This window comes from Dasypus novemcinctus, chromosome 21, assembly GCF_030445035.2.
Source record: "Dasypus novemcinctus isolate mDasNov1 chromosome 21, mDasNov1.1.hap2, whole genome shotgun sequence".
Lineage (NCBI taxonomy): Eukaryota > Metazoa > Chordata > Mammalia > Cingulata > Dasypodidae > Dasypus > Dasypus novemcinctus.
Genome location: NC_080693.1, coordinates 45,838,884 through 45,865,934, shown reverse-complemented (window position 1 = coordinate 45,865,934; position 27,051 = coordinate 45,838,884). Strand labels below are relative to the sequence as shown.

The 27,051-nt window shown below is 35.9% G+C and overlaps 1 protein-coding gene across 1 annotated transcript in view; it reads left to right on the top strand.

The window, feature by feature from the left end:
* DHX40 (DEAH-box helicase 40) overlaps nt 1-22,916 on the top strand; it is a 66,081-nt gene extending 43,165 nt beyond the window's left edge. Inside the window, exons 13-18 of the mRNA XM_004457610.4 lie at nt 7,479-7,593; nt 7,840-7,948; nt 16,159-16,253; nt 18,985-19,054; nt 20,397-20,625; nt 21,648-22,916. Of these exons, the coding sequence (XP_004457667.2) occupies nt 7,479-7,593; nt 7,840-7,948; nt 16,159-16,253; nt 18,985-19,054; nt 20,397-20,625; nt 21,648-21,787 (758 nt within the window). The 3' untranslated portion in view covers nt 21,788-22,916. The remainder of the gene's footprint in view (nt 1-7,478; nt 7,594-7,839; nt 7,949-16,158; nt 16,254-18,984; nt 19,055-20,396; nt 20,626-21,647) is intronic.
* The last annotated feature ends 4,135 nt before the right edge of the window (nt 22,917-27,051 follow it).

Genomic DNA, 27,051 nt, shown 5'->3' with positions numbered 1-27,051 from the left:
AAATATGTAATTATACTATATTTTATATTTACATGCATAATTATCTGTTTTTTAACATGGAGTAGCATTACTGTTTGGTATCACCTTCTTTCAATCTGAAGAACTTCTTTTAATATTTCTTGTACAGCAAATATGTCAGCAATGAATTCTCTCAAGTTTGGTTTATCTGGGAATGTCTTTATTTTGCCTTCACTTTTGAAAGATACTTTTGCTGGATATAGGATTCTTAATTGACATTCTTTTCTTTTCAGTGCTATGAATATGCCATCCACTGCCTTCTGGCCTCCTTTATTTTTAATAAGAAGTCAGCTGTTAATTTCATTGGTGTTTGTAGGTGATGAGTTGTTTTTGTCTTGTTGAGACCAGTTTTTTTCTTAATTTTTGGTTTCAGTAAAAATTAATGTGTCTAGGTATGGAGCTCTTTGCATTTATCCTACTGGACTTCATTGAGGTTCATAAATGTGTAAAGTATCTTTTTTCATTGCAATTTGGAAATTTTCAGCCATTAATTTTGCAGATATTTTTGGTCCCTTTTTTTTCTCTCCTGGTGCTTCTATTATACATATGTTGTTGTGCTTAATGGTGCCACACATTTCTCTTAGGCTCTTCTCGTTTTCTTCATTCTTTTTCTCTTTGTTCTCTAGTTAGCATAATCTCTTTTGATCTATATTTGAGTTTAATTTCTTTTGCCAACTCAGATCTACTGTTGAACCCATCTAGTAAATTTTTCAATTTAAGTATTGTGCATTTCAACTCAGAATTTCCTTTTTTTTTTAGTAGTAGTTTCTTTCTCTATTTTAGCAGTTATTGCCATAATACTTTAGTTTTTTTAACATGGCTTCTTTTAGTTCTTTCAACATATTTACAATAGCTACTATGAAGTCTGTTTGCTAAGTCCAACATCTGGGCAACATCTGGGTTTTGGTCCCCTACTTTTTCCCCTGTTCATAGGTCACACTTTATTTATTTATGTTGAAAATTGTACATTCTAGATAATATATTGTTGCAACTGTAGATACCCCTGGGGTTTGTTGTTGTTGTTGTTTGGTGTTTTGCTTGTTTATTATTTATACTTAGCTGGCCTAATTCTGTGAAGTCTCTTTCCCCCAATGTGCAGCGTCTGATGTTTATACTCAGATATTCCACTCATTTTTATCTTTAAGCCTGGTTTCCTAGGGTTTACCTCTCGATTAGCACAGTTCAGCCACCGATTGGTTGGTAGTTATACCCTTTACTGTTGGATCTATGTGTGGTTTGGAGACTACTTTCACAGTTCAGGGAGTTTGTGAGTTTGTCTTGGCTTCAGCCAGGGACTAGAGGCTGAGAGTTTTCATTTCTGGTTATGTCTCAGATGGTATGTGCATTGTCTTCTAGACTACAAGGTTCTCCCTGTTAAATTTCTGGCTGGTCTGCCCCTATTGGTATGACGACAAGTTGTTAGCCTCCCTTTATTACTGTTTGCCCTATTGGTTTTTTTGGTTTTTTATTTATTTATTTATTTCTCTCCCTTCCCCGCCCTCAGTTGTCTGTTCTCTCCATTTGCTGCGTCTTCTTCTTTGTCTGCTTCTGTTGTTATCAGTGGTGCGGAAATCTGTGTTTTCTTTTTTGTTGTGTCATCTTGTTGTGTCATTTCTCTGTGTGGGCAGTGCCATTCTTAGGCAGGCTGCACTTTCTTTCGCGCTGGGCGGCTCTCCTTATGGGGCGCCCTCCTTGCGCATGGGGCTCCTCTACGTGGGGGACACCCCTGTGTGGCAGGGCACTCCTTGCACGAATCAGCACTGCGCGTGGGCCAGCTGCACACGGGTCAAGGAGGCCCTGGATTTGAACCGTGAACCTCCCATGTCGTAGATGGATCCCTAACCACTGGGCCAAGTCTGCTTCCCTGCCCTATTGTTTTTGACAGTACCCTCCAGCATATATTGCTCTGTAGTCTGATCCAAATACACTTAGGCCCGTGGACAGAACCTCTGCTATGGAGAAGGAACTGGATGAGTGCATGGGGACCTACAATTCACTGCTATTCACCCAGATCCTTTATGTGGAGCAGGAGTTGGAGGAGAAGGGAATATGAGGCTGTGGCTGCTACCACTGCCTAAAACAGATCTTTCCCAGCACAAATCCAGATGAGATGGAATCTGTGGAGGTTCACTGGTTGAAGGGAAAAGAAAAAGCTTGACTAGTTCTGGGAAGCTTGGAATAATGAGAGCTGCCACCTGGCTGCCGAGCCCATGGAAACACAAATCTAAGGGGGGATAGGGGACTGCACTCTTCACCAGCTGTCTCTCCCGGTGGAATAGCTCTTTCACACACAGAGCTGTAGGGGAATGGGTGCAGCCCCTAATTCAAATGCCATGGCCTCCTGCTCTTCTTACTGAATTCCATACATTTTGTCGAATAAATGCCTTTTGATTTGTATAAATGCCCTTCAATTTGTTGTAAGCCTTTTGCTTAATCTTCAGCGACTTTGAATGATTATCTTCGCTGGTTTTGACTAGTTTAATAGGTATCTCTTGGGATATCTTGGTTTGCCAAGTTCCTCACAGGACTATTCCCAGTATGTGTGCACAGTTAAAAATTTTAACACTATAGAAGGATTTAAATGCAAAGAAAGCCTCCCTTCTGACCATGTCTCAAGTTCTGGTTCTTAGTGGCAGTAACTGCTACGAGTTTCTTACATATATCTAAAGAAATATTCTTGCTGTTTAAATAAATGACCTAGGCTTTAAAAACTTGGATTATCAAGAACTTCAGCAGCTCCAAAATGCAGCTTCAGTTTTTGAGCCTGACTTGTTGAGATCTTGTTACATCCAAAATATGCATTCAGCTGCTTCTAAGAGCATTTTAAAGTCCACAAAGATTAAGTAATCTTCTCTGGCTTGGGTCACAGTCATTGTAGATAATGTAATTTAGTTTACTATATACTCATAATTGGTAAAACCGGCCAGTACTCTCAGATTGAAACCTTTAGTTAAATTTTAAACATCAAAACATTGATACATTGATCTGTACACTAATGTTCATAGCAACACTATGCGTTATTCACAGTTGCTGAAAGATGGAAACGACCCAAACGTCCATCAACCAATGAATGGATAAACAAAAAGTGTATATACATATGATGAAATAGTACGCTGCAGTAAGAAGAAATGAAATTGGGACACATGATAACATGGATGAATCTTAAGTGAAATAAGCCAGACACAAAAGGCTAAATATTGCATGGTCTTCACTATTATTAACTAAATACTAAGATGTGTGGAATCAAAACAAAACAAAACAACAACAAAACCCAAAACAGTGATACATTGATCATTTACAGTAATTTCTCCCCTTTGCTGCTGTAAACTGCATGTACAACATCTAATACGGGTATTGCTTTGAAAGTCAGACAATAGGTGAGGTCCATTAAATATTTTTTTAGCTGGTGAATAGTGTTGCCTTAAAATGTAACAAATTTAAAATGAAAACAATTGGGTTGGTTCTAAAAGTTTGATGTTAAATGTTTTAACTGTGGTGTATTTAGAACAAAGGATACTTTATGTGTATTGGCACTTACAGCCTTATTCCCTGCTTCAAGTCTGAAGACTATTACCAAAACCCTTTCTGTGTAATAGTTTGTTTTCTGATTGATTGTTAAATAGCAAAGTTTTAAATTATCTTCCCAAAGGAAGAAGTTCAGCTGATGAAGGCAAACTGATGAAATTTTAGGTGTTATATGTAATAAAGGCTTTGTCTTTCCCAGGAAATATCCTAAATTTATTATGGGACTTCTACTAGTTTTAATTTTAATTAATTAATTAGTTTATTTTTTAGGGAAGCAGTAGGGAAAGGAATAAGAATATAGTTTGTCTTATCCATTAATTTTGAAAGTAATGAAAAGAGAGCGATAGCAAGGTGAGAAGGCATGCCAGAGAAGCAACACGCTCTCTACCTTTTTATAAAGTGTAAGCAGGTAGCCACTTTAAACAGCAGAGATCCAAGGCTGTCTATGTCGATATAGCTCTGTAAAATATGAGCTGAGTTTAAAACTGTAAAGCACAAAAATTTATTGTAAAGTTATTCTAACGTCTTAATAAGAGATGGTAAGTAGGGGGTGTAAATTTCTCTAGGAGGTCGAACAGCCAGATTGAAGGGTTCTAGGGTCAATTTGAGGCAGAGAAGGGAAGAACTAGGCATACCAAGAAGCTTCTTTGAGGTTTCATAACTTTTGGGTAACAGGCCACTGAGCTTCTACATATCTGTAGCAGAGAACATCACAATTTAGGGATTTCAGGAGCCCCCCAGCTTATAGATAGGCTTGTCTCCTGGTGTTAGAAGCCAGGCGGGTTGATACTGGAGTCTAGTGCAATTTGATACTACCTTCTGGAGAACAGTATTTAGGTACTTGAAACAAGATGTTTTGGGTTAAAAATGAGTATCCCTGCGGGATTCAGGAGGTGAACATTATCAGTCACTTAGATTTTTTTCTTTAATAGGATCATTTGTATGGCCTGAGATAAATAAGATTTTTTTCTTTTTGTCTCTAGCTGCATCCTTCAATTTTTACCTAGTTGAAAGCTACTTAAAGCCTGGGCTGGTAGACTTTATACCTTTACGAGTGTTTTCTTTAATCAGATTGCTTTCCCTAATATCAGGATCTGCTTGCTTTGCTCATTCCCGTTTTAGGTCAATGTAAGTGCTGCCCTCTGGATTCAGTTAACATCTTGCTTCTGTTAAATCTAGTTCTGATGGGTATACTGAGGGAATTGGAATTGTGGTGTAGCCTGATATGGTGAAGGAAGGGGCTTTAGGTGTTTTTGTTTTGTTTTTTTTAATTGAAGTATATCATTCATACATGAACACACATAAACAATATAAACAATAAGTGTATAGTAAAGATTGTGAACTTAAAAAATAAACATACATAACATCACACATGGGTCTCATACATCACCCCTCTACCAACTCTTTGCGTTGGTGTGAGACATTTGTTACAAACTATACAAGAGCATTGTCAAAATATTACTACCAACTATATTCCTTATCTTACATTTTGTGTATTTTTCCCCCAACCCATACAATTTTTTAAAATGTATTTTTGTTATAGATATTTGTGAACTGGCAAAACAATCATACAGATGTGTAGATTTCCCATACAACTCCACACCCTGGTGGAACATTTGCTATAGATTATGAGATATTATCATCAGACCATCACCACCAATCATGGTCCATAGCATACATTTGGCACACTTTTTCCATACACCTCCATTGTCAACATAGTATAGCTTGGCATTAATGCAAGAATATTATAGTATTGCTGTTAATCACAGTCTATAGGTCCCATTAATTGTAGTTTTTCCATGTTTCTCCATATTCCCATCACCCTGCAATAGTGATGTACATCTGCTCTAGCTAACAGAAGGACTCTCTTGCATTTGTACCCTTAACCATAATTCTCAACCGCCTCTGGGTTCACTGTGTTATTCAGTCCCTAGATTATTCTTTAGCTTTCTTTCTATTGACATTTACTTCCCCAGACGATTTTTTTCAGTCACAATCCCATTTATAAACCAGTTGTTACTCAATATAATGTTACTATCAACTGTCCATCTCCACACTTTTACAGTCAAGTTAATTAAAAGTTCTACGTACATCCATAGTTCTTCTCAACCCTCCTCTTATCTCCTTATAACCTATACTCTAGGTTCTAATTCCATGTGTTTATTATTTGTATTTAGTTCATATTAATGAGACCATGCAATATTTGTCCTTTTGTGTCTGGCTTACTTTGCTTAGTATAATGTCTTCAAGACTCATCCATGTTATCACATATGTCCCAATTTCATTTCTTCTTGTTGTAGCATAGTATTCCATTGTACGTATATACCACATTTTGTTTATCCATTCATTGGTGGATGGACACTTGGGTTGTTTCCATCTTTTGGCAATTGTGAACAATGCCGCTATGAACATTGGTGTGCAGATGTCTGTTCATGTCCTAGTTTTTAGTTCTTCTGGATTAAAGGAATTGCTGGATCATATGGCAGTTCTATATTTAGCTTCCTGAGGAACCGTTTAGGCAGTTTTTAAAAAATGGCTTCAAGAGAGCTTGTCAGTCTTTAGTAGGATTGGGAAAATGGTATCAAGGTCAGTAACAGATGACTCTCAAAAACGTAATGCTGTGGGAAGCGAATGTGGCTCAAGCCGTTGGGTGCCCGCCTACCACACTGGAGGTTTTGGTTTTGGTGCCTCCTAAAGAAGATGAGCAAGACAGCGAGCTGGCATGGTAAGCTGGCACAATAAGATGATGCAGCGAGGAGACATAATGAGGAAACATAATGAGAAACACAACAAGATTGGAGCGGAGGTGGCTCAAGTGATTGGGCACTTCCCTCCCACACAGGAGGTCCTGTGTTTGGTTCCCGGTGCCTCCTAAAAAGAAGGCGACCAGACAGCAAGCGCAAACTGGAGGGGGAGGGGGGAAATAAATAAATCTTTTTAAAACAAAAATATAATGTTGAATAAAAATAAAAGTATTTGGATAAATTGTATGCTTTATTAATATATATCAAAATTGATTTGTAAAAGTAAAAGTAAAGTACATACATACTGTATGATTCCATTTATATAAAGGTCAAAATAGGCAAAACACATCTATAGTGTTAGAAGTCAGCGTATAGTTATCCCTTGTAGAGGGGAATGGGATTTTTGGAAGCAGTGCATAAAGAGGGTTTCTGGGATGCTGATAATATTCTATTCATTCATCTTTGTGTTGGGTACATTAAGTTATATTTGTGGATGCTCATTGAGCTACAAACTTATATGATGTATGTAGTTTTCTGTATGCATGTTATACTTCAATATGAATTTAAAATGGAAAGAAAAAGATGTTCTGCATATATGGAGGTGATGTCTAATTGCCCATAAATAGGAATTGGATAAGTAGGGACTGGTTAAATTATATTATGTCCCATATCCCTGAGAAATATTTTTGAGAATGACTAATTCTCTGTGTACTGACACAGAGCTTTTATTAAGTGAATAAAGCAAGTTGCAGAATATATATCCCATTTCTATAAAGTAAAACACTCTACATATTTTTGTATATACATTGAAACTGTCCGGAAGGATGCACACCAAATAATTAACAGTGGTTAAACTTGGGGATTAGTTTATACGTGATATGATAAAGTAGGGAACATAGACCTTTTACATTATATGCTGGCATTGTTATAATAAAACTAATTTAAAAAGTAAATCCCAAGTAATGTTTTATAGGATTGGGAGAAGTAATGTTTTTCTGGTAGAATCTCATAAATAAGGTTAAAGAAAAGATTGGGGGGGGGGGAATTAGAGCTTCCCAAGAGGATGTAAGACAGTTTCACCTTAATCCACCCCAGAGGGTAATGAAGATTTTAATGAGCTTGAATAAACAAAGTGAATGTAGATATTTAATGTAAAATAGAACTAAATTGTCTCTCCAATCATCATTTTAGTTGATCCAGAGTACCAGAAGGAAGCAGAACAGAGACACCGAGAATTGGCAGCCAAAGCTGGAGGATTTAATGACTTTGCAACGTTAGCTGTCATCTTTGAACAATGCAAATCAAGGTATGTGAGGTAGTCCTGTGTAGTGGAAAGTTCCAGTTTGAAGCATAACTCCAATGTCTACTTGCTCTGTGCTTTAGATACTAAGGTTCAGTGAGGATGATATCAACCTCAAGGTATTTTTGTGAATATTAGTGAGATTATATATGGTGAATGTCACATTTTATCTATTTCTTCTCATTCTTTCCCCAAGCCTTTCCTAAAAATCACCTTATAGAATTTTAAGATACCTATATTTTTGTTTTACAGTGGAGCTCCAGCTTCGTGGTGCCAAAAGCATTGGATTCATTGGAGATGCTTATTTTCTGCATTTCGTGTGGAAGCTCAACTTCGAGAACTAATCAGGAAGCTTAAACAGGTGATTGCTATGTTTTTCTTCTTCTTCTTCTTCTTTTTTTTTTTTTGAGGTACTGAGGTCCGGGGATTGAACCTGGAACTTTGCATGTGGGAAGCAGTTGCTTAACTGCTTGAGCCATATCCACTATTCTTCTTAAGTAGCATTTTGGTACTATATATTTCATATGAATTTTCATTGATGTACACTTAGTTACCTTTTACCACTCTTCCCTTCTATTTCTGCTTGCTACTGTCTACAGCCGTTTCCCTAACCCCATGAAAGATTCCTAGTGGTAAATAGAAGAATTTTATCTGCAGAAATGAAGATTCTTTAAAATAGGTTTACTAAGATATAATTATCCTGGTGAATTGCTCATATTTAAAGTGTACAATTTGATGAGTTTTAACATCTATTTACACCCATGAAACCATGACCACAAGTTTCCTTATACTCATTTATAATCTTTCTAGCTCATGTCCCAAAGCCCCTTCACCCTTATCCAGGCAACCGTTGATCTGCTTTCTGTAACTATACTTTAGTTTGCATTTCAAAGAATGTTATGTAAATAGAATTATATAGCATATACTCTTTCGTCTATTTTTTTTTTCACTCAGCATAATTATTTTTAAGATTCATCCATGTTGTGTAGGTTATTAATAGTTATTCATTTTTATTGCTGAGTGGTATTCTACTCTATGGTTGTACTGCATTTATCCATTCAACTGGTGATGGACATCCCCCCCTCAGTTTTTTTTTTTCTTTAAAAAATTTTTTTTTTCCTAGTTTTTGACTATTACAAATAAAGCTTCTGTGAACATTTGCGTACAAGTGTTTGGACATATACTTTCATTTTTCTTGGGTAAATACCTAGGAGTGAACACCAGATCATAGGTTTAAGAGTGTGTTTAACTTTTTAAAGAAATTACAAAACTGTTTCCAAAGTGGTTGTCCTTGTACACTCTGTATGTTTGGTCCTTTTAATTTTAGCCGTCCTAATAAATGTGTAGTAGTATATTGTAATTTTAATTACATTACATAATGATTAGTGGTATTGAACAAATTTTCATGGGCTTACCTGCCATCCCTATATCTTCTTCAGTGAAATGACTTGTCAAATACTGTGGCAATTTTTAATTGGGTAGTTTGTGTTCCTATTATTGGATTTGAGTGTTCTTCATATTCTTGTCTTGGGCATGCACATGTTGCTCTGAGAATTCTCCCATTTACATGGATACAAATATCTCCTCTTCCTTAGGAAACAGTTTCTCCCTGATCCTGGACATTGTACTCTGTTTCCTCCAGCCAGTGATCTCTTGCCCTAGACAGCCATTTGACTCCCCTCCCATAGGATTCTAGAGGAGAGTTTCATGAGCTGCCTTCTACAAGCATGGCAAGTTCTGTCATGGCGAGTCCCTCAGGCAACCACCAGACACATTTGCCACACATATGTATTCACAGTATGTACACGAGGATTACTCTGCTCCCTCTGGAACTGGGGCCAGTGATCTGCACTGGGGAACATGGTCTGGCTCCACTTTGAGCCAGGAAGGGGAGGGGACAACAGGTGCCATGAAATCCTACTGCTTTTGTTTTTTTTTTTTTAGGAGGTACGGGGGATTGAACCCACGACCTCGTACATGGGAAGCAGGCGTTAGACTACTACCAAGATTCTACTGCTTTTAAGTATCCTTTTTCTTGATTTGGTGCCTGCCCTCTTACTGTTTTCTGGAACATTGAGAAAGATGTTTCTGCCAGTTCCTGTTGGTTGTCCAAAACTTCTGTGGCGGGACAGAGCCCTGCAGTTCCATCTTCACCATCTTGATTGGGGCAGGATCCTATGGGTCATTTTGAGTTAATTTTTATATTTGGTATGAGGTATGGATTGAAGTCCTTATTTATTTTTTTTACATATGTATGTATAATTGTTCTAGCGCCATTTGTTGAAAAGTCTGTTCTTTTTCCACTGAACTGCCTTCTTTATCTAAAATCAGTTGTCCAGATATGTGTGAGTCTGTTTCTGGACTCCCTATTCTGGTCCATTGATCTCTTTGTCTATCTCAAAAACCAATACCACATTGTCTTGATTATTTTAACTGCATAAAAAGTTCTGAAATCAGGTACTGTTAGACCTGCGCCTTTTTTTCCCTTTTTCAAAGTTGTTTTGGCTTTTGTAGGTCAATATATATATAATATATTTTCATATATATTTTAGAATTAGTTTGTCAATTTCTGCAAAAACCCTGCTGGGGTTTTGAATGTGATTACATTGAACCTATAGATCAATTTGGCTAGAATTTGTTTTTTTTAAGATTTATTTATTTATTTATTTATTTCTCTCCCCTCCCCCCCACCCCCTGCCCCAGTTGTCTGTTCTCTGTGTCTATTTTGCTGCATGCTCTTCTTTGTCCAGTTCTGTTGTTGTCAGCAGCACGGGAATCTGTGTTTCTTTTTGTTGCATCATCTTCTATCAGTTCTCTATGTGTGCAGCACCATTCCTGGGCAGGCTGAACTTTCTTTTGCACTGGGCAGCTCTCCTTACGGGGTGCACTCCTTGCGCGTGGGACTCCCCTATGCGGGGGACAACCCTGCATGGCTCCGCACTCCTTGCACGCATCAGCACTGCACATGCGCCAGCTCCACATGGGTCAAGGAGGCCCAAGTTTTGAACCGCGGACCTCCCATGTGATAGACAGACGCCCTAACTACTGGGCCAAGTCCGCTTCCCTAGAATTGACATTTTAACAATTTGAATCTTCCAACCTATGAACATGGTATGTCTCTCTTATAGTTAGGTCTTATTTAATTTCTCTTAGCAGCATTTCATAGTTGTTTTTTTTTTTTTAAGATTTATTTATTTATTTCTACTTACTCTCTCTTGTTTTTATGCTTGCTGTCAGCTTTCTGTATCCATTTGCTGTGTGTTCTTCTTCTGTGGCTGCTTGTCTTCTCTTTATGTGACACCAGGAACCGATCCTGGAACCTTCTGGAGCAGGAGAGAGGTGCTCAATCTCTTGCACCACCTCAGCTCCCTGGTCTGCTGTGTCTCTTATTGTCTCTCCTCTGTGTCTCTTTTTGTTGTGTCATCTTGCTGCACCAGCACTCCTCATGGGCCAGCTCACCGCTCAGGCTGGCTTTCCATGCAGGTCAGCTTGCCTTTCACCAGGAGGCCCTAGGGATCGAACCCTGGACCTCCTATATTGTAGATGGGAGCCCAATCGCTTGAGCCACATTTTTTATATCTTTTATAAGATTTTACCTAAGTATTTTATATTTTGTATTGCTAATGGTATAGTTTTAGAAATTTAAACTTCTAATTTTGTTCATTGCTAGTGTATAAAAATACAGTTAATACAATTGATTTTTCTATATTGTTTTTATATACTGTAATCTTGCTAAATTCTTTATTAGTTCTAGCAGCTGCTTTTGTATAAATTCCATTGGATCATCTACACAGATGATCATACTGTTTTGAATAGAAAGCTTTACTTCTTTCTTTCCAGTTTGGACACCTTTTATTTCTTCTTCTTGCCTATTGCTCTGGCTAGAACATCCATTGTTGAGTAGTAGTAGTAAGAGCTTACATCTTTGTTGTTTCTGAACTAAAGGGGAAGGCATTTACTTAAGTCTTTCACCATTAGGTATGTTGTTAGCTGTAGGTTTTCCCTAGATGTCCTCTATTAGGTTGAGGATGTTTCCTTCTATTCCAACTTGGCTAAAATTTTAATCTGCAGTGGATGTTTGGTTTTGTCAAATACTTTTTCTTCTTTTGAGATAATCATGATTTTTCTTTTTTAGTTCGTTACTATGGTAAGTGACTTTTTTTTTTTAATGTTAAATTAAGTTTACATTCCTTGGATATATATATTGTTGGATTTGATTTGCTAAAATTTCATACAGAATTTTTTTTTAGAGCAGTTATAGGTAAGCTTTGGTAATGGATGATGCTAGTGGTAGCACAATATTGTGAATGTAATCCATACCATTGAAATATATACTTGGAAGTGTTAAAAGGGGAAATTGTTTTAGAATTTTTGCATCTATATTCATAAGGTATATTGGTTTGTAATTTTCTTTTCTTATAATGTTTGTCTGGTTTTAGTTTCAGGAAAATACTGGCCTTCATAATTCTCTGAAAGAATTTGTGTAGAATTGGTGTTATTTCTTCCTTAAGTGTTTGGTAGAATTCACCAGTGAATCTTTCTGGGCCTGGAGCTTTCTTTGTAGAATGTTTTAAATATCACATTCTATTTATTTAATAGTTATAGAGCTATTCAGTTTATCTCAAGTGAGTTTTAGTATTATGTGTTTTTTAAGGAATTGGTCTGTTTCATTGGAATTGTTTAATTTATTGGCACAAAGTAATCCATTTTATCCCTTACTATCTTTTTTACTTTTAAAAAATTTTTAAGAGGTATCAGGAATTGAACCCGGGACTGTGTACTTGGGAAGCAGGTGCTCAACTGCTGAGCTACAACTACTTACCCCTTGTTATCCTTTTAATATCTATATAATCCCCAGTGAGTTACCTTATTCCTGCTATTGGTAATTTTCATCTTTTCTCTTTTTTTTCCTGACCCGTCTGGCTAGAAATTTTTCAACTGTATTGATCTTGTCAAACAACCAGCTTTTGATCTCATTTATTTTCTCCATTGTTTTTTGCTTTTTATTTGTTATTTTGACTTAGATTCTTATTTTTAATTTTCTGCTTACTTTATGTTTAATTTGCTCTTCTTTTTCTATTTTATTAAGCTTGAAGTTGAGGTCAGTGAATTGAGACCTTTCATATTATTTACCATAAGTATTTAGTAGTATAAATTTTCTTCTTTGTACATTCCATAAATTTTGATATGTTGTGTTTTCACTTTTATTCAGTTCAAAATACATTGTAATTTCCCTTTGATTTTTTCTTTGACCAACAGGTCATTTGGGAATTTATTATTTTGTATTATTTGGGAATTTTGCAGAGATCTTTCTGTTATTGATTTGCAGTTTAATTCCTTTATATCCAGAGAACATATTTTGTTTAGCTTGAATCTGTCTATTTGGTTTACCAGTTATTGAGAAGGGGGTATTGAAATTTCTCTTAACTTTAGATGTTCCTATTTCTCCTTGGAAGAGTTTTTACTTCATGCATCTTGAAGCTCTATTGTTAGGTGTATATAAGTTAGGATTATATCCTCTTGGTATATTGAGACTGTTATCAATAAGAAACGGCCTTCTTTATCCCTGCTAATAATATTACCTCTGAAATATACCTTTTTAATAATTATGGCCTCTCTACCTTTCTTTTGATTATATTAGCATTGTATATATTTTTCTATCCTTTTGCTTTTAATATTTGTGTCTTTATATTATTTAAAGAGCAGTTTTTGTTAGCATATAATTGGTTCTTACTTTTTATCCATTCTGACTACTTTTACCTTTTAATTTGTAAAAATAAAATCTCTCTTAAAGAGATAAAACAATTTGTAAAAATCCTTTTTATTGATTCATGTACTTCCTGTTTCTGGTGTTCTTTGAATCCACATTTCCATCTGGTATCATTTTTTTTCCATCTATAAGTCTGTTTTTTTTTTGAACATTTCTTGTAGTATTAGTCCACTGATGATGAAATCTTTATTTTTACTTTTATTTATGAAATATATTCACTGGGCATAGAATTATATTTTGGTGGTTTTTTCTTTCAGTTTTTTAAGGATGTTACTCTGTCTTCTAGCTTGCATTGTTTCTTTCAAGAAATCTGCCTTAATCCTTTCTTTGTTTCTCTGTTTTGTGATATGTTTTTTCCCCTCTTCCTCTTGTTGCCTTTACGAGTTTTTTCTTTATCACTGGTTTTAAGCAGTTTGATTATGATGTCCCTTGACATAGCTTTTTCATGTTTGTTTTGTTTGCAGTTTGTTGAGTTTCTTGGATCTGTGGATTTATAGTTTTCATCAAATTTGGAAAAATTTCAGTCATTTTCTGCAAATATGTTTCTGTTTTCACCTTTTCACAATGTCCCCACATTGCACTCCTTTGTGGACTCCAACTACATGTATATTAGGCCTTCTAAAGTTGTCCCACAACTTGCTGATGCTCTCATTAGAAATTTCTATTTTCTAATTTATTTTTATTTTTTCATTAGAGAAGTTGTGAGCTTACAGAATAATCATGGATAATGTACAGAATTCACATACATCACCCCTCCACCAATACCTTACATTGTTGGGGAAGATTGTGAAAGAATACTATCAGACCATTCCCACTAACTGATCCATCGTGTATACTTGGTATATTTTTTCCATACACTGCCTATTATTAACACCATTATTAGTATTGGCCATTTGTTGTAGTTTATGAGAGAACATCCTCATATTTGTACTATTAATTACAGTCCGTATTCTACCACATGGTTCACTGTGTTATACAGTTCCTGCCTAGTACTTTCTATCCAAAGTGTACACTCAGTTTGTATTTCATTTTGAATGTTTTCTATTGCTATGTTTTCTAGTTCACTAATCTTATTCAGTGCCTAATCTGCCATTAATTCTATCCAATATATTTCTCACCAGGCATTGTAGTTTTCATCTATATATGTTGGATTTGGGTCTTTTAAAAAAAGATATTTTCCATGTCTCTAAACTTTTCAACATATGTAGTCCAGCTATAATAATTTTTAAAAATATCTTTGCTAATTCTGACATCTGTGTCATTTCTGAGTTGGTTTTGATTAATTATGTGTCTTCATGATGTGTTGTGTTTTCCTGTTTCTTTGCATGCCTAGTAATTTTTATTGCATGCCCAACATTGTGAATTTTATCCTGTTGGGCTTTGGTTATTTTTGTATTTTTACAGATATTTTTACAGATATCTAGAATGTAGTTAACTTACTTGGAACAGTTTAATTCTTTCAAGTCTTGCTTTTAAGGCCTGTTAGATGGTTATCTCAAGGTAGTATAATTGAGGGGAGAGGGGATTTTTATTTTCTTCTTTTTTATATTAGCTAAATTTGCTGAAATGGGTATTATCACTGTCAAAAAAAGACCCAAAACACTATTAAAATAATAATAATAAATGCAACAACCTACCAATATATGCTTCCTCTGTTCATCAAATAGGTAGAAATCTTTTTTTTAATTTATGCCTAGATTCAGGGTTCCTATTTGGAATGATGGAAATATCTTGATAATGGTTGGTAGTGATGGTAGCACAACATTGTGAACATAATTAACAACACTGAGCTATATATCTTAATATGATTAAAAGGGAAAATGTTAGATTGTATATATGGTAACAAAATAATTTTTAAAATTAATCCATGGAACTTTACTACCCAGTGAATCCTAAGTTAAACCATGGACTTTAAATACTGGTACAATTATAAAAATGTGTTGTCATCAATTCTAACAGTTGTTCCACACCAATGCAAGGTGTTAGTGGTAGGGTGGTGAATGAGAATCCTGTGTTTTATATATGATTGTTCTGTAAACCCATATAATAATTTTTCTCTAATAAAGAAAACAATTTATGCCTTGAAAAAAAGATCTGTTAGACAGGATCAGAGCAGTGTTCAGTCTAGGGCCAGTTATTCCCCATTACTGAGGCAGGAACCTTTTGAGTACCCTACCAAAAACTGTGAATTATGAGTCACTCTAATCTGATTGGTAGGAACAGGCACCATTCCTAGCCCTGTGTGAGCACTAAGCACTCCTACCTTTTACCATTTAGGGAGATTCTTTTCCTGGTTGTGGGTAGTTTCCTCACATGTTTGTGCTAATCGGTACTCAACTGATCACTTGAGGGGGACCCTCTGCAAATCTCTGCAGTTCTTTCTTTGTGCAGTTCTCTTCTGTCATGAATTCTGTCCTGCAAACTTTAGGCATGTTGGTCTTCCTGGCCTCTCAGCTGTGCTCTGTTACTTTATTTCAAGGAGAACTCCATTTCTTACTTGGGTTTTCTTTGCCTGTTCCTTAGCCCAGAATCTCTCTCAAGGCAGTAAGTCAGGGCAATAGAATGGCATACTTCAGTTATTTTCCTTCTCTTACGGATCTCTGCCTGATGTAGTGTTTTGGAAATCATTATTTCATATGTTTTGTCAGTTTTTTGTTTGTTTCTGGTGGAAGGTAAATCTTACCCTTCTTACTCCATCTTGGCCAGAAGCAGAAGTCTTTAGAAATGTGGCTTTTTCAATATGAAAGATTAATTCAGATGGTTCTATGAGATTTACTACTGTATGTATATTCTTTTTACAGCAAAGTGATTTCCCAAGAGAGACATTTGAAGGCCCTAAACATGAAGTACTACGAAGATGTCTTTGTGCAGGCTATTTCAAAAATGTAGCTCGAAGGTAAGCAAAATGAGCTTGAGAGAGTAGATAAAGAAATACTATTATATTTGACTACAATATCAAAATATTTAATATTAAAGATTGAAGGGTTGATTTAAGCTCTGTGATAATGATGGCATTAATTGCAGTGACTCTTTTCATGATTGACACTTGTGTGTGGGGAATTGCAATTGCCCAGAGAGAGATATTGGAGTTCAAGCCTGGTAGGAAGGGACTATGTAGGACTGCTGTCCAGCATGGTGTATCAGTGTCCAGGTTAAGTGAGAAGGGTTTTCTTTAGAAGGATGGCTCTCTGTGGAATGTGAAAGCAAGACAGGTTGAGGAGGGCATCCCTGTAGAAGAGCAGCTTGGCATAGAGTGTCAGAGCATGAGCAGTGTTGGCAGGGCATTCACACAGTAGGAACTGTTTGTGTCAGAGGTCAGAGCCTGAATGTGGTAAAGAGGGCAGCTTTGTAGGGGAATGGATGACAATGGTGGTGAAAGGAGATTGGTTATCAAATAATTAAATATATTATAGATAGAAATATAGAAAGGGAGAAAATGAGAATCCTGTGATATCAGGATATCATTGTGAACTTATGGTTTTCAATATAGATAGATAGATAGGTAGATAAATAGATATGTATTACTGTGTATATAAATAACATGTATTTGTGTGCTTGTAAATATTTGACAATATATCCTGTTTGAGAAGGACTGCGAACAGCAACACCCCAATACATTTACAAAGAATACATTTAGTGCCCAGGTCTGCCACAAAAAGGAATTAGGGCTGCTCGGAGACATGGGACTGGGAAAGTAAAAAATGAACCTGGACAATCTTATTTTTACATCAAGCAAAAAAGTGTTCAAAGAAGGTTGAAGCATGTCAGAAGTTCACTGGAGCCAGCCTTAAAAGGCTCCACCTGGCCAAATATGGGACATTTTGGGCATCAAAATAAATAATGACAGTAATGATTATAACCCCCTGCCGAACTGAGTAAAATGTGAAATACCGGATCCACAGTGATATAAAGTAATGGTTGAGTAAACTTAAACGTTTAAGTAGAAATCAAATTATATGCATAATTAAGTACCTACCCACAAAATTCTTATCATAATGGGGAAAAGTAACTTTTCAGTGGAGAAGCCTGGAGGATGCTACCCAAATAGAGCCAAAAGAGTGAACATCAGGGAGTAAATGTGGCTCAAGCCATTGGGCATCTGCTTCCTACATGGGAGGCCCCAGGTTTCGTTCACATTACTTCCTAAAAAAAAAAAACACACACACACACAACAAACAAAGCAAACGAAAAGGCCTACTCAGTGGTTGAATGTTGGCTTCCCACATGAGAGGTTCCAGGTTCAATACCCAGACTGGTACCTCAAAAAAAAAGTGAACATCATCAGTAATGAAATAAATTGAAATTATGTGCTTCCTAATAGGATGAAATGAGAATATAACATCACTTCTATGTTATTCCTGCCAAAGATGCGTAACTTGAATCTAATCATCCTGAAACAAACTCAAATTGAGGGATATATACTACAAAATAACTACAGACTATAATCTTTAATACTGTCAAGGTCATGAAAGTCAAGGAAAGACTAATGAACTATTCCAGAATAATGGAGACTAAAGAGACATGAAAAGTAAAGAAAATACATGATTCTGAACTGGATCTTTTTACTATAAAGAATATTTTTAGCACATCTGGTGAAACTTCAGTGGTATCTGAGGGTTAGATGTTAGAAATATATCAGTGTTAATTTCCTGAGTTTGATGACTGTGTTATGTTTATGTAGGAAAATGCTCTTGATTGTAGGAAATGCACTAAATTTTTGGGGGTGATGGGATATCACATTGGCAACTTACTCTCAGATGATTTGTGTAAAAATTCCTTGTACTGTACTTGAAACTTTTCTGTAAATTTGGGATTGTTTTAGATTTTAAAATATATAACATGTCTTGGTCACCTGCTATGTGTCAAACACTGGGCTTGAGCTGAAGATAAAAAGGTAGAGTAACATATGGGTCCTAATGTCATTCTTGTGGAGGAGACAAAATATGTAAATAAATAATTATAATGTTTCCTGATCTGTGCTATACTAGCACAATATAAAGTACTATAAGAAATTAAATGTGGTAACATAACAATTGAACTAGGGCTATTATTTTGACATGTTTTTAGGAATGATGATTCTGTAGGGAAGTGTAGAAGAGGGTAAGACTTTGAAGTTAAAGACATGAAATTAACATGAATGATAGGTGAATTTTTCTAATTGTCTGATTTTAGAATAATGAAAATCACTTATACTTTAAAAAGATGTATTATAATACAATATAAAGAATACTATATTTAAGTCAGAAGACCTGTGTTTGGGACTTGTTTTATTTTGAGTTTTTATATTAGTAAATTAACTGGCTCTCAAATCTCTTGGATTGTTTTGAGGCTTAATTACAAAAGCATTTTGGAATCTATTAAACACAAATATGATATTATTAATATTACTACTTACTGACCAGAAATGTTTACACTTAACTGAAATGACTATTTAAGTTAAGCCATTGGTTTAAGATTAATTTAAATGGTAGAGAGGTTATATGACAGTCAAACAGATTTAAACCTCTGCTTATAGAGCTCTTTATAGTAGAACATATTATAATTGTTGATTGTTGGATTTAACATCTTATTTATTTAGTTGCTTTACTGTTTTTGTTTTTACCATCATTTGACTTTTTGGTTTATAGATCTGTTGGGAGAACATTTTGCACAATGGATGGGCGTGGAAGTCCAGTTCATATTCATCCTTCCTCAGCAGTAAGTTCTTAATTTTTTTTTAAGGGAAGAAATTTATAAAGATGTAGGAATAAGTAATATACAAATGGCTGTTTCCTCCCTGGTGCCGAGGGATTACCACCAAGCACCAGCTGGTAGTAAATGGAGACAGACCTTGAATAAAAGGGTCAACTCAGACCAGCAGAATATCTCAGCCCACTTGTAGGATCATGTGTTAAAAACTGCTTTTTGACCTTGAATTAAAGGGGGAAATGGCAAAGACAAATGAGTAGTTTATATGGCTAAGAGTCTTCAAAAAAGAGTCAGGAAGTCATCAGAGGGGTTATGCTTAAGCACTCCTCAGGAGGACCCCAGAAACAGCCAAAGTGGATACAACCCCAGGTACTGGTTCTTCTGAGGGCTACGGAGGCCCACAGGGATATGGTCATAGCAGATAGCTCTGGAGCTCAGTAGCATGTCAGTGGACCCTACTTTGGAATTTGTGTCCCTGAGTGTGATGGAGTTGGACGCAGATAGGACCTTTCTATACATGCCTCTTCTGTCACTTTTACTGAGCCTTTGATTGGTGCTAGTGTTGGTGTATACTCCGGAGACTTGAATCTCTGGACTATCCATGTGCCAGCTGGGCCCTGAGCCTCAGCAGAGTTACAACTCCTCCTCTCTGGTTTGTTGGACTTACGCAGGTCAGCTAACAGGGAGGTGAAGATGGTTAATCACCACACTAGGGAACTGAGAGTACCTACAACTGCAAGCAGGAGAATTGCATCCATCATCCATGTGGAATCTAAGCCCCCTCTCAATATAGAGGTGGAGTGGACATCACTATCCCAGGGCCCACAGCATGGAGGAATAAAATATGGATTAGAGTGGACTTACTGATATTTCTACTATAAAACGTTTGTGACTACTAATAGAAGAAATTGTATCATTGACGGGGACAAAGTGACCACAGTAGTTGCTGAGGGCAACTTCCAACTCCCTAGTGGAAAGAAGAGATGTGATGAAGAGGCATTTTTTGGGACTTTGGAGTTGTCCTAAATGATATTGCAGGGTCAGATGCTGGACATTATATATCCTGCCATAACCCACCGAATGTACCAGGGGAGACTGTGAACTACAGAGTAAACTATTATCCGCGTTAAAAAAAAAAAAAAATCCAACAAAAAAAAAAACACTCTTTTTACTTTGTGCTTTGAGGTTGACTTTAGCATATATCCATATTACATAGAGTTGTAATTGTATTGATTGGCCTCTTAAGAGACAGGAATTAATTCAGAAGTTTGGACTGCTATTATTTGGTTGGTCTACTGTGGAATAGGGCAGGTTATTGAGTTGCTGTTTTTAAATGAATGCTTTTGTTTAGCTTCATGAACAGGAAACCAAACTTGAATGGATCATTTTTCATGAAGTTTTAGTTACCACCAAAGTCTATGCAAGAATTGTGTGTCCAATTCGTTATGAATGGGTGAGAGACTTGTTACCCAAGCTGCATGAGTTTAATGCCCACGATCTGAGCAGTGTGGCCCGACGTGAAGTGAGAGAAGATGCAAGAAGGAAATGGACAAATAAAGAAAATGTAAAGCAGCTAAAGGGTGAGTGAATCACTTGTTCTAGTGATATAATTCCCAAGAACATATATTCTTACATAATTACAGAAATACTGATAGAAGGCTCAGATTCAGGATCCATCTCAGAAAGCAGTGTTCTCATGAATCTATACATTCAGTCCTTTTGACTTCCCATGTTTCCTTTCAATTAATCACACTTTCATTAACCCCTGTCCAATGACAATAATAATAATATCAGCAACAATTTTGAGCATTTACCATGTGCTAATCACTTAATTTGCATTATTTCACTGGATTTTCACAACAACCTTATAAGCTAAGTACATATACCCATCTTATAGATGAGAAAATATAGACTTAGCAATATAAAATAATTTGCTGAAAATCTCAAAGCTAATAAGTAGTTAATCTGGGATTAAATCCAAAGAACCTGACTCTAGAGCCTGTGTTATTAACCATTATGCTAGACTGCCTCTTAGTAGTGCTTTATTTTTATTTTGTTTATAAAATTTTGTGAATTACTGCCTCAATTTCCTTTTTCACAATGTTTTTTTTCCATGAAACTTTAGGTTTCTAGTTAAGAGACAGGAAATGTTGTGGTACTGAACTAGGACAGAAAGCTCAATTCTCTCAGCTCACATACAGAAAATGCTTTTCAGTAAAGCTTTTTGAGACTAAGTGACAAAGCCAATTGTCTTCTCCTGAAGAAGAGTGTAAGAATTTGAAGTTAAACTTAACATCTATGAGTTCAGTCTTTCAGTTAAAGACTGAACTCACAGTACAGTCTTTAGAAAAGTTAGCGGCCAGATTATCTGTTACAATGTTATAATACTGTATTAGATGCTTGAATTTGGGTCAAGTTTTCTGACTTTTAGGCTTCCATGTTCTTATTTTTTAACCATCCTTTCCTTCGAAACACAAAATTTAATTTCCTCTTTATTTTTATTTTTTTTACATTGAATTATCAGGGCATCTTAATCTCTTAAAACTTCTAATACAGAATCTGAAAACTAAAGTTTTAGTGAATTAATTTGTGATATTTTCAGATGGAATATCTAAAGAAGTCCTGAAGAAAATGCAAAGAAGAAATGATGACAAATCCATATCAGATGCACGTGCTCGTTTCCTTGAGAGAAAGCAGCAGAGAACCCAAGACCACAGTGACAGATTGAAGGAAACAGGCTAAGGAGCGAACCTTCCAATTTGGGAAGTAGGAAAAGCAGCCAGGAAATGTGCTTCAATTTTGCCAGATATTCCACACAGAACATAAGAGGAAGTGGTCAGCAGCTGTTAATAGTCTATTGAGCTTAAAAAAAAAAATCAAAGCTCATCAGTACAGAAATGGAATTTTCAAAGAAAATATTCAGTTGCCATAGTTATAAGCAATGATATATGAAACTAGTCAAAGACATGATAATTTCCTGTCTTCAGTTTTGCTGGCCTTAACTGGTATCAAACACTGTTGAGATATTTTCAGAGGACTTCGAATTGTATTTAATCAGCGTGTATTCCATTTGCATTAAAGCATTAAAAGTTATTTTCCTTAAATCTCTTAAAGGCCTTCTTGTTGCTTTTAGAATAGTGTTATATCAGGTACATGATTGTTTCCTTCAGAAGGCTTAACATAAGAGGTTTTTACTCAGCAATACTTAGATGTCTAACAGTTTAATTGCTACAGAGCTTTATAGATATTTAGAGAAAAGACTTAATCAGCTAGTAAATAAGAAAATTGCCTATGACAGAATTCTGTCTTGACTTAATATTAATCCTTAAGTTGATTTTTCTGGGATGATACAAATTCCTTTTTTATATAAAAGTATATTGTTTAAAACAGTAGCTATAATCATTAACCAAAGGACAGCCGATGTGTATACACACACACACACACATTCTTTTTAACTGTACCTACATGCCTTGTATCAGCATCATATATGTAGGAGTCACAGCGTTTTCAAACAGCCCCTTTACCTGGCCTATTTTGCCTCTTGTTGCTTGAGTAGGTCTGTTTAAACATTGATCATGCTGATCTTGAAATGGGATTTTCAAAGTGGCCAACACTGTATCACCAGCTTTTGAAACTGGAACCTTGAGGCTAGTTAGTACCATACTCAACACTTGCCCACTCTTGTTTACTGCTTTGTATTCTAGTTATTTGTGTATTTGTCTGTCTCTCCCACTAGACTATACGCTCCTTGTGGGCAGGGATTATGTCTTCTTCATCTTTGTATCTTTCATGGCATCTATCATAGTGCTTTGCACATAGTAGTCACTCAGTGTTTGTTAAATAAAGCTATTAGTGTCATTAAAATTCAAAAGGCAGTATAATGTGTGTTTTTAGGTATTTTTTATAAAAACTGAATCTAAATTTTTTATAGGTAACTTTTTCCAGTTATTTCCTACGGTGTCTAAACAGTTTTTTGTTAAATATTAGAAACTCGGATGTTTTTTACTGAATAATCACATGAGAACCCAAATCCATGTGTTTGTTCTTGAAGTAAGGTGAGTAGTGATGGTTTTTCTGAACCTTTCCAGTGTTGTTAATTTGTTCTTTTTTATCTTCAGTACTCAACACTGTTTTAGCACATTAGTCATTTAGTCCTATCAGTTTCTCTTCTCCAGTATATTTTTCAGAACATTTCCTTAGACCTGATGGAATGCCATGTAGATTCTTGGAATGAAAGCACTTTTAATTCAATAAACATTTGTTAAGTACACAATCTAAATCTACAGATAGTCCATAGTCACAGTACTTCAGTTGTCCCAGTAATGTCCTTGATAGCATTTTCCTCTGTTCAGAATTCAGTGAAGGATCCTGTATTGCATGTCTCTTTTAATTTGGAAAGGGTCCTCAGTTTTTTCTTGTTGTTATTGTTGTTCCACAGCATTAACATTTTGAATAATACCAGTTATTTTATAGAATATCCTCAATTTGAGTTTCTCTAATGTTTCTTCATGATTATGCGTTTTTGACTGCAATTCTGCATACATAATGGAAAGTCTTTCCTAGGGTATCACATCTGGAGGTACATGGTATCTGTTTGTCCCTTATTGGTGATGTTAGTTTTGATTACGTGGGTAGGATATTTCTTAATTTCTCCAACCTACTCACTCTCACAATTAATAATTAATTTGGGGGGGGATACTTTGAGATTATATAAAATACTCTATACTTTATAAAATATGATTATCTCAATTTAGAATCAATTGATGATTCTTGCCTGAGTTGGTTTTATTCTTATGGTTGTAAACTGTAGCTTTATCCCCAACTCTTTCTATATTTATTTGTTGACATTATATTCTAAGGAAGAGCTTTCCTTGAAGGATGAATTTTCTGATAAACAGATAGGTGTTAGAAACAGAATCAATCAAAAACAGAAAAGAAGAAACCCTAGATGGTATTTGAAAAGGATGGCAAGTAGTCCAGTTTATTTGGTGCATACAGTATATATAATAGAATCATAGCCTGACATTATTGGTTGGCGTCAGGTTATGGAAGGCTGTGGAAGTCGAACTTTGGAATTTGGGATTATTTTGTAGGACATTCAAATTTGTTGGAGGGGAATGACATCATTATAGGTTTGAGATAATTTGGACAATGGTATTGATAAGAAGAATTGATTTCCATTGAAGAGGACTGTCAGAAAACTATTAACAAAGGAATGCTGGGACTAGTTAAAGTAAGAAGCAGAAGGAGCCTTTGAGGAAAGGTGGTTGAAAATCTTCCTAAAAGAATGGGGATTCACCTTCAAATTACTAAACAAAATGAAACAAAAAATATAAATGTTATAATAGAAAAATGGTCAAAGGATATAGTCAGCTATTTGATGAAAGAGGAGACACGAGTGACCAATAGTTAAGGTAAGATACTGAACCTTACCATTAATTAGGAAAATGCAGATGAAATTAACAGTCACATACCATTCATTCCTATCAGAATGGGAACAATTAATGTGTCTGAAAAGTGTAGGAGAATAAATTGTTCTTACTTTACAGAACTTTTTGCCAGTACTTTGTAAAGTTAAAGATGTATACAGTCTGTGACCCAGCAAGCCTACATCTAGACTTAGATCCCAGGAACTTTTTGTGATTATGTAAAATATCTTCTTCCTCATAAAAGTTGACCCTCTAGATTTAGCATCAATTGATGATTGATGTTAAACACATAAAATTGTTAAATACAGCATTGTTTCTAATAGTAAATATTGGAAATATTTTAACTACCTAGCAATAGGGAAATAGTTGCCTCAATTATATGTTCTCACAATCAAATTCTATATAATAGAGAAAATGATTTTTAAAAATGTATTTTTATTATAGAAGTTGTGAACTTACAAAACAATCATGCACCTTTTAAAAATTCCCATAGAACACCCCCTCATCAACACACCACATTGTTGTGGAACATTGTTACAGATTTTAAGATAATATCATCAACATTTGGCATATTTTTTCCATACCCTATTATTAAGGAGAAACTGATTTTTAATATTATTTTTGTATATTATTTTTATCCCCCCTGCCCCCAGGATAACTCCTTCATCTGTCTACATGTTGTCTGCTCATTTTCTTTAGGAGGCACCAGGAACTAAACCTGGTCCTCCCATATGGGAGGCAGGTGCCCTGTTGCTTGAGCCACATCTGTTCTGAGAAAAATACTTTTTAAGGCTCTTGATTGTAAAAACTACTTTGCGGAACTGATGCACCAATTCACATTTCTACCAGCAATGTAGGAAAGTATCTTTCTTAATGCATCCTTTTCATCATCCATCATAAATATTCTATTTATAGGCAAAATAGGTGCTTCATTATTATGCTAATTTGTATATCTAGATTTTCAACACTTTTTCCATATGTTCAAATTGTCCGAAGGAAATTATAATAGTTAATCTGATTTGAATTTGATACGGCCAGATAGTTAATATTTTAGGATTTTGGTCCATAAAATCTTTGTTGTAGAGAAGCAGACTTGGCCCAATGGATAGGGCATCCGCCTACCACATGGGAGGTCTGCAGTTAAAACCCCAGGCCTCTTTGACCCATGTGGAGCTGGGCCATGCATAGTGCTGATGTGTGCAAGCAGTGCCGTGCCACGCGGGGGTGTCCCCCATGTAGGGGAGCCCCACACGCAAGGAGTGTGCCTCGTAAGGAGAGTCGCCCAGTGCGAAAGAAAGTGCAGCCTGCCCAGGAGTGGCACCGCACACACGGAGAGCTGACACAAGATGACGCAACAAAAAGAAACAGATTCCCAGTGCCACTGATAAGGATAGAAGCAGTCACAGAAAGAACACACAGTGAATGGACACAGAGAGCAGACAAATGGGAAGGGGAGGAGGGGAGAGACAAAAAATTCTTTGTTGTAGCCGGAAAGTAGCCATTGGGAAGTGGGTGTGGTTCATGCAACTGAGGTACTGCCTACCACATGGGAGGTCTGTGGTTCGGTTCCTGGTGCCTGCTAAAGAAGACAATAAGCTGGCATGACAAGCAGGCATGACAAGCTGATGCAACAAGATGATGCAATGAGACACAACAGACCAGGGAATGGAGGTGGCTCAAGCAGTTAGGTGCTGCCCTCCCACATCAGAGGTCCTAGATTCAGTTCCTGGTGCCTCCTAATGACAGCACACAGCAAGTACAAACAATGAGGGAGTGGGGAGAAATAAATAAATAGATCTATTTTTTAAAAGTAGCCATAGATACATAAAAGAATAAATGTGGCTGTATTTCATGTAATTTTCTGTGTCAGGAAATATTGTGATCTTTTTCTTCAACGTTTACATAGGTAAAAGCCATTTTAAGCTTGGGCTATTTGCCCAATATTGGACAATTGGACTAATGGCTATTTACCCCATTTGGGCCCCAAATTTCACTTTTTTTTTAAAGATGTATTTTATTTACATATTTCTCCCCCCTTCTTGTTTGCACTTGTTGTCTGCTCTCTGTGTGCACTCTGTCTGTTCTTTAGGAGGCACTGGGAACAGAACATGGGACCTCCCACTTGGGAAGGAGGAGCCCTATCTCTTGAGCCTCCTGCACTCCCTAATTTCACTTTTTTAATACTCGTAGTTGAACCCAGAAAAGCTTTCACATACCAATTCTAATTTAAACTATCATTTCATTTGTAAAAAAAGGTCTTAATAAAATGTCTGATTTTTCTGGTATGTACTTTTCTTCATGCCTGAGTTGATAGGACTGAGCATAATAATGTCAGGAATCAATAAATTTGAATTGAAATTTATATTCTCCCAAAGATTTTCAACATCATCATTATTACTTGTTACTATTCCTTTAGCCTTAAAATATGAATAATGAAAAACTACCTTATGAAGCTGTTAAAGATTTTTCAAAGAAACAAATTAATGACTTGACTTGTCCAGATAAAATTCAGTATTTTTCTTAACTTAATAAATACTACTTGATTTTCAGCTAAAATAGAGTATGAGACAGGTTTAC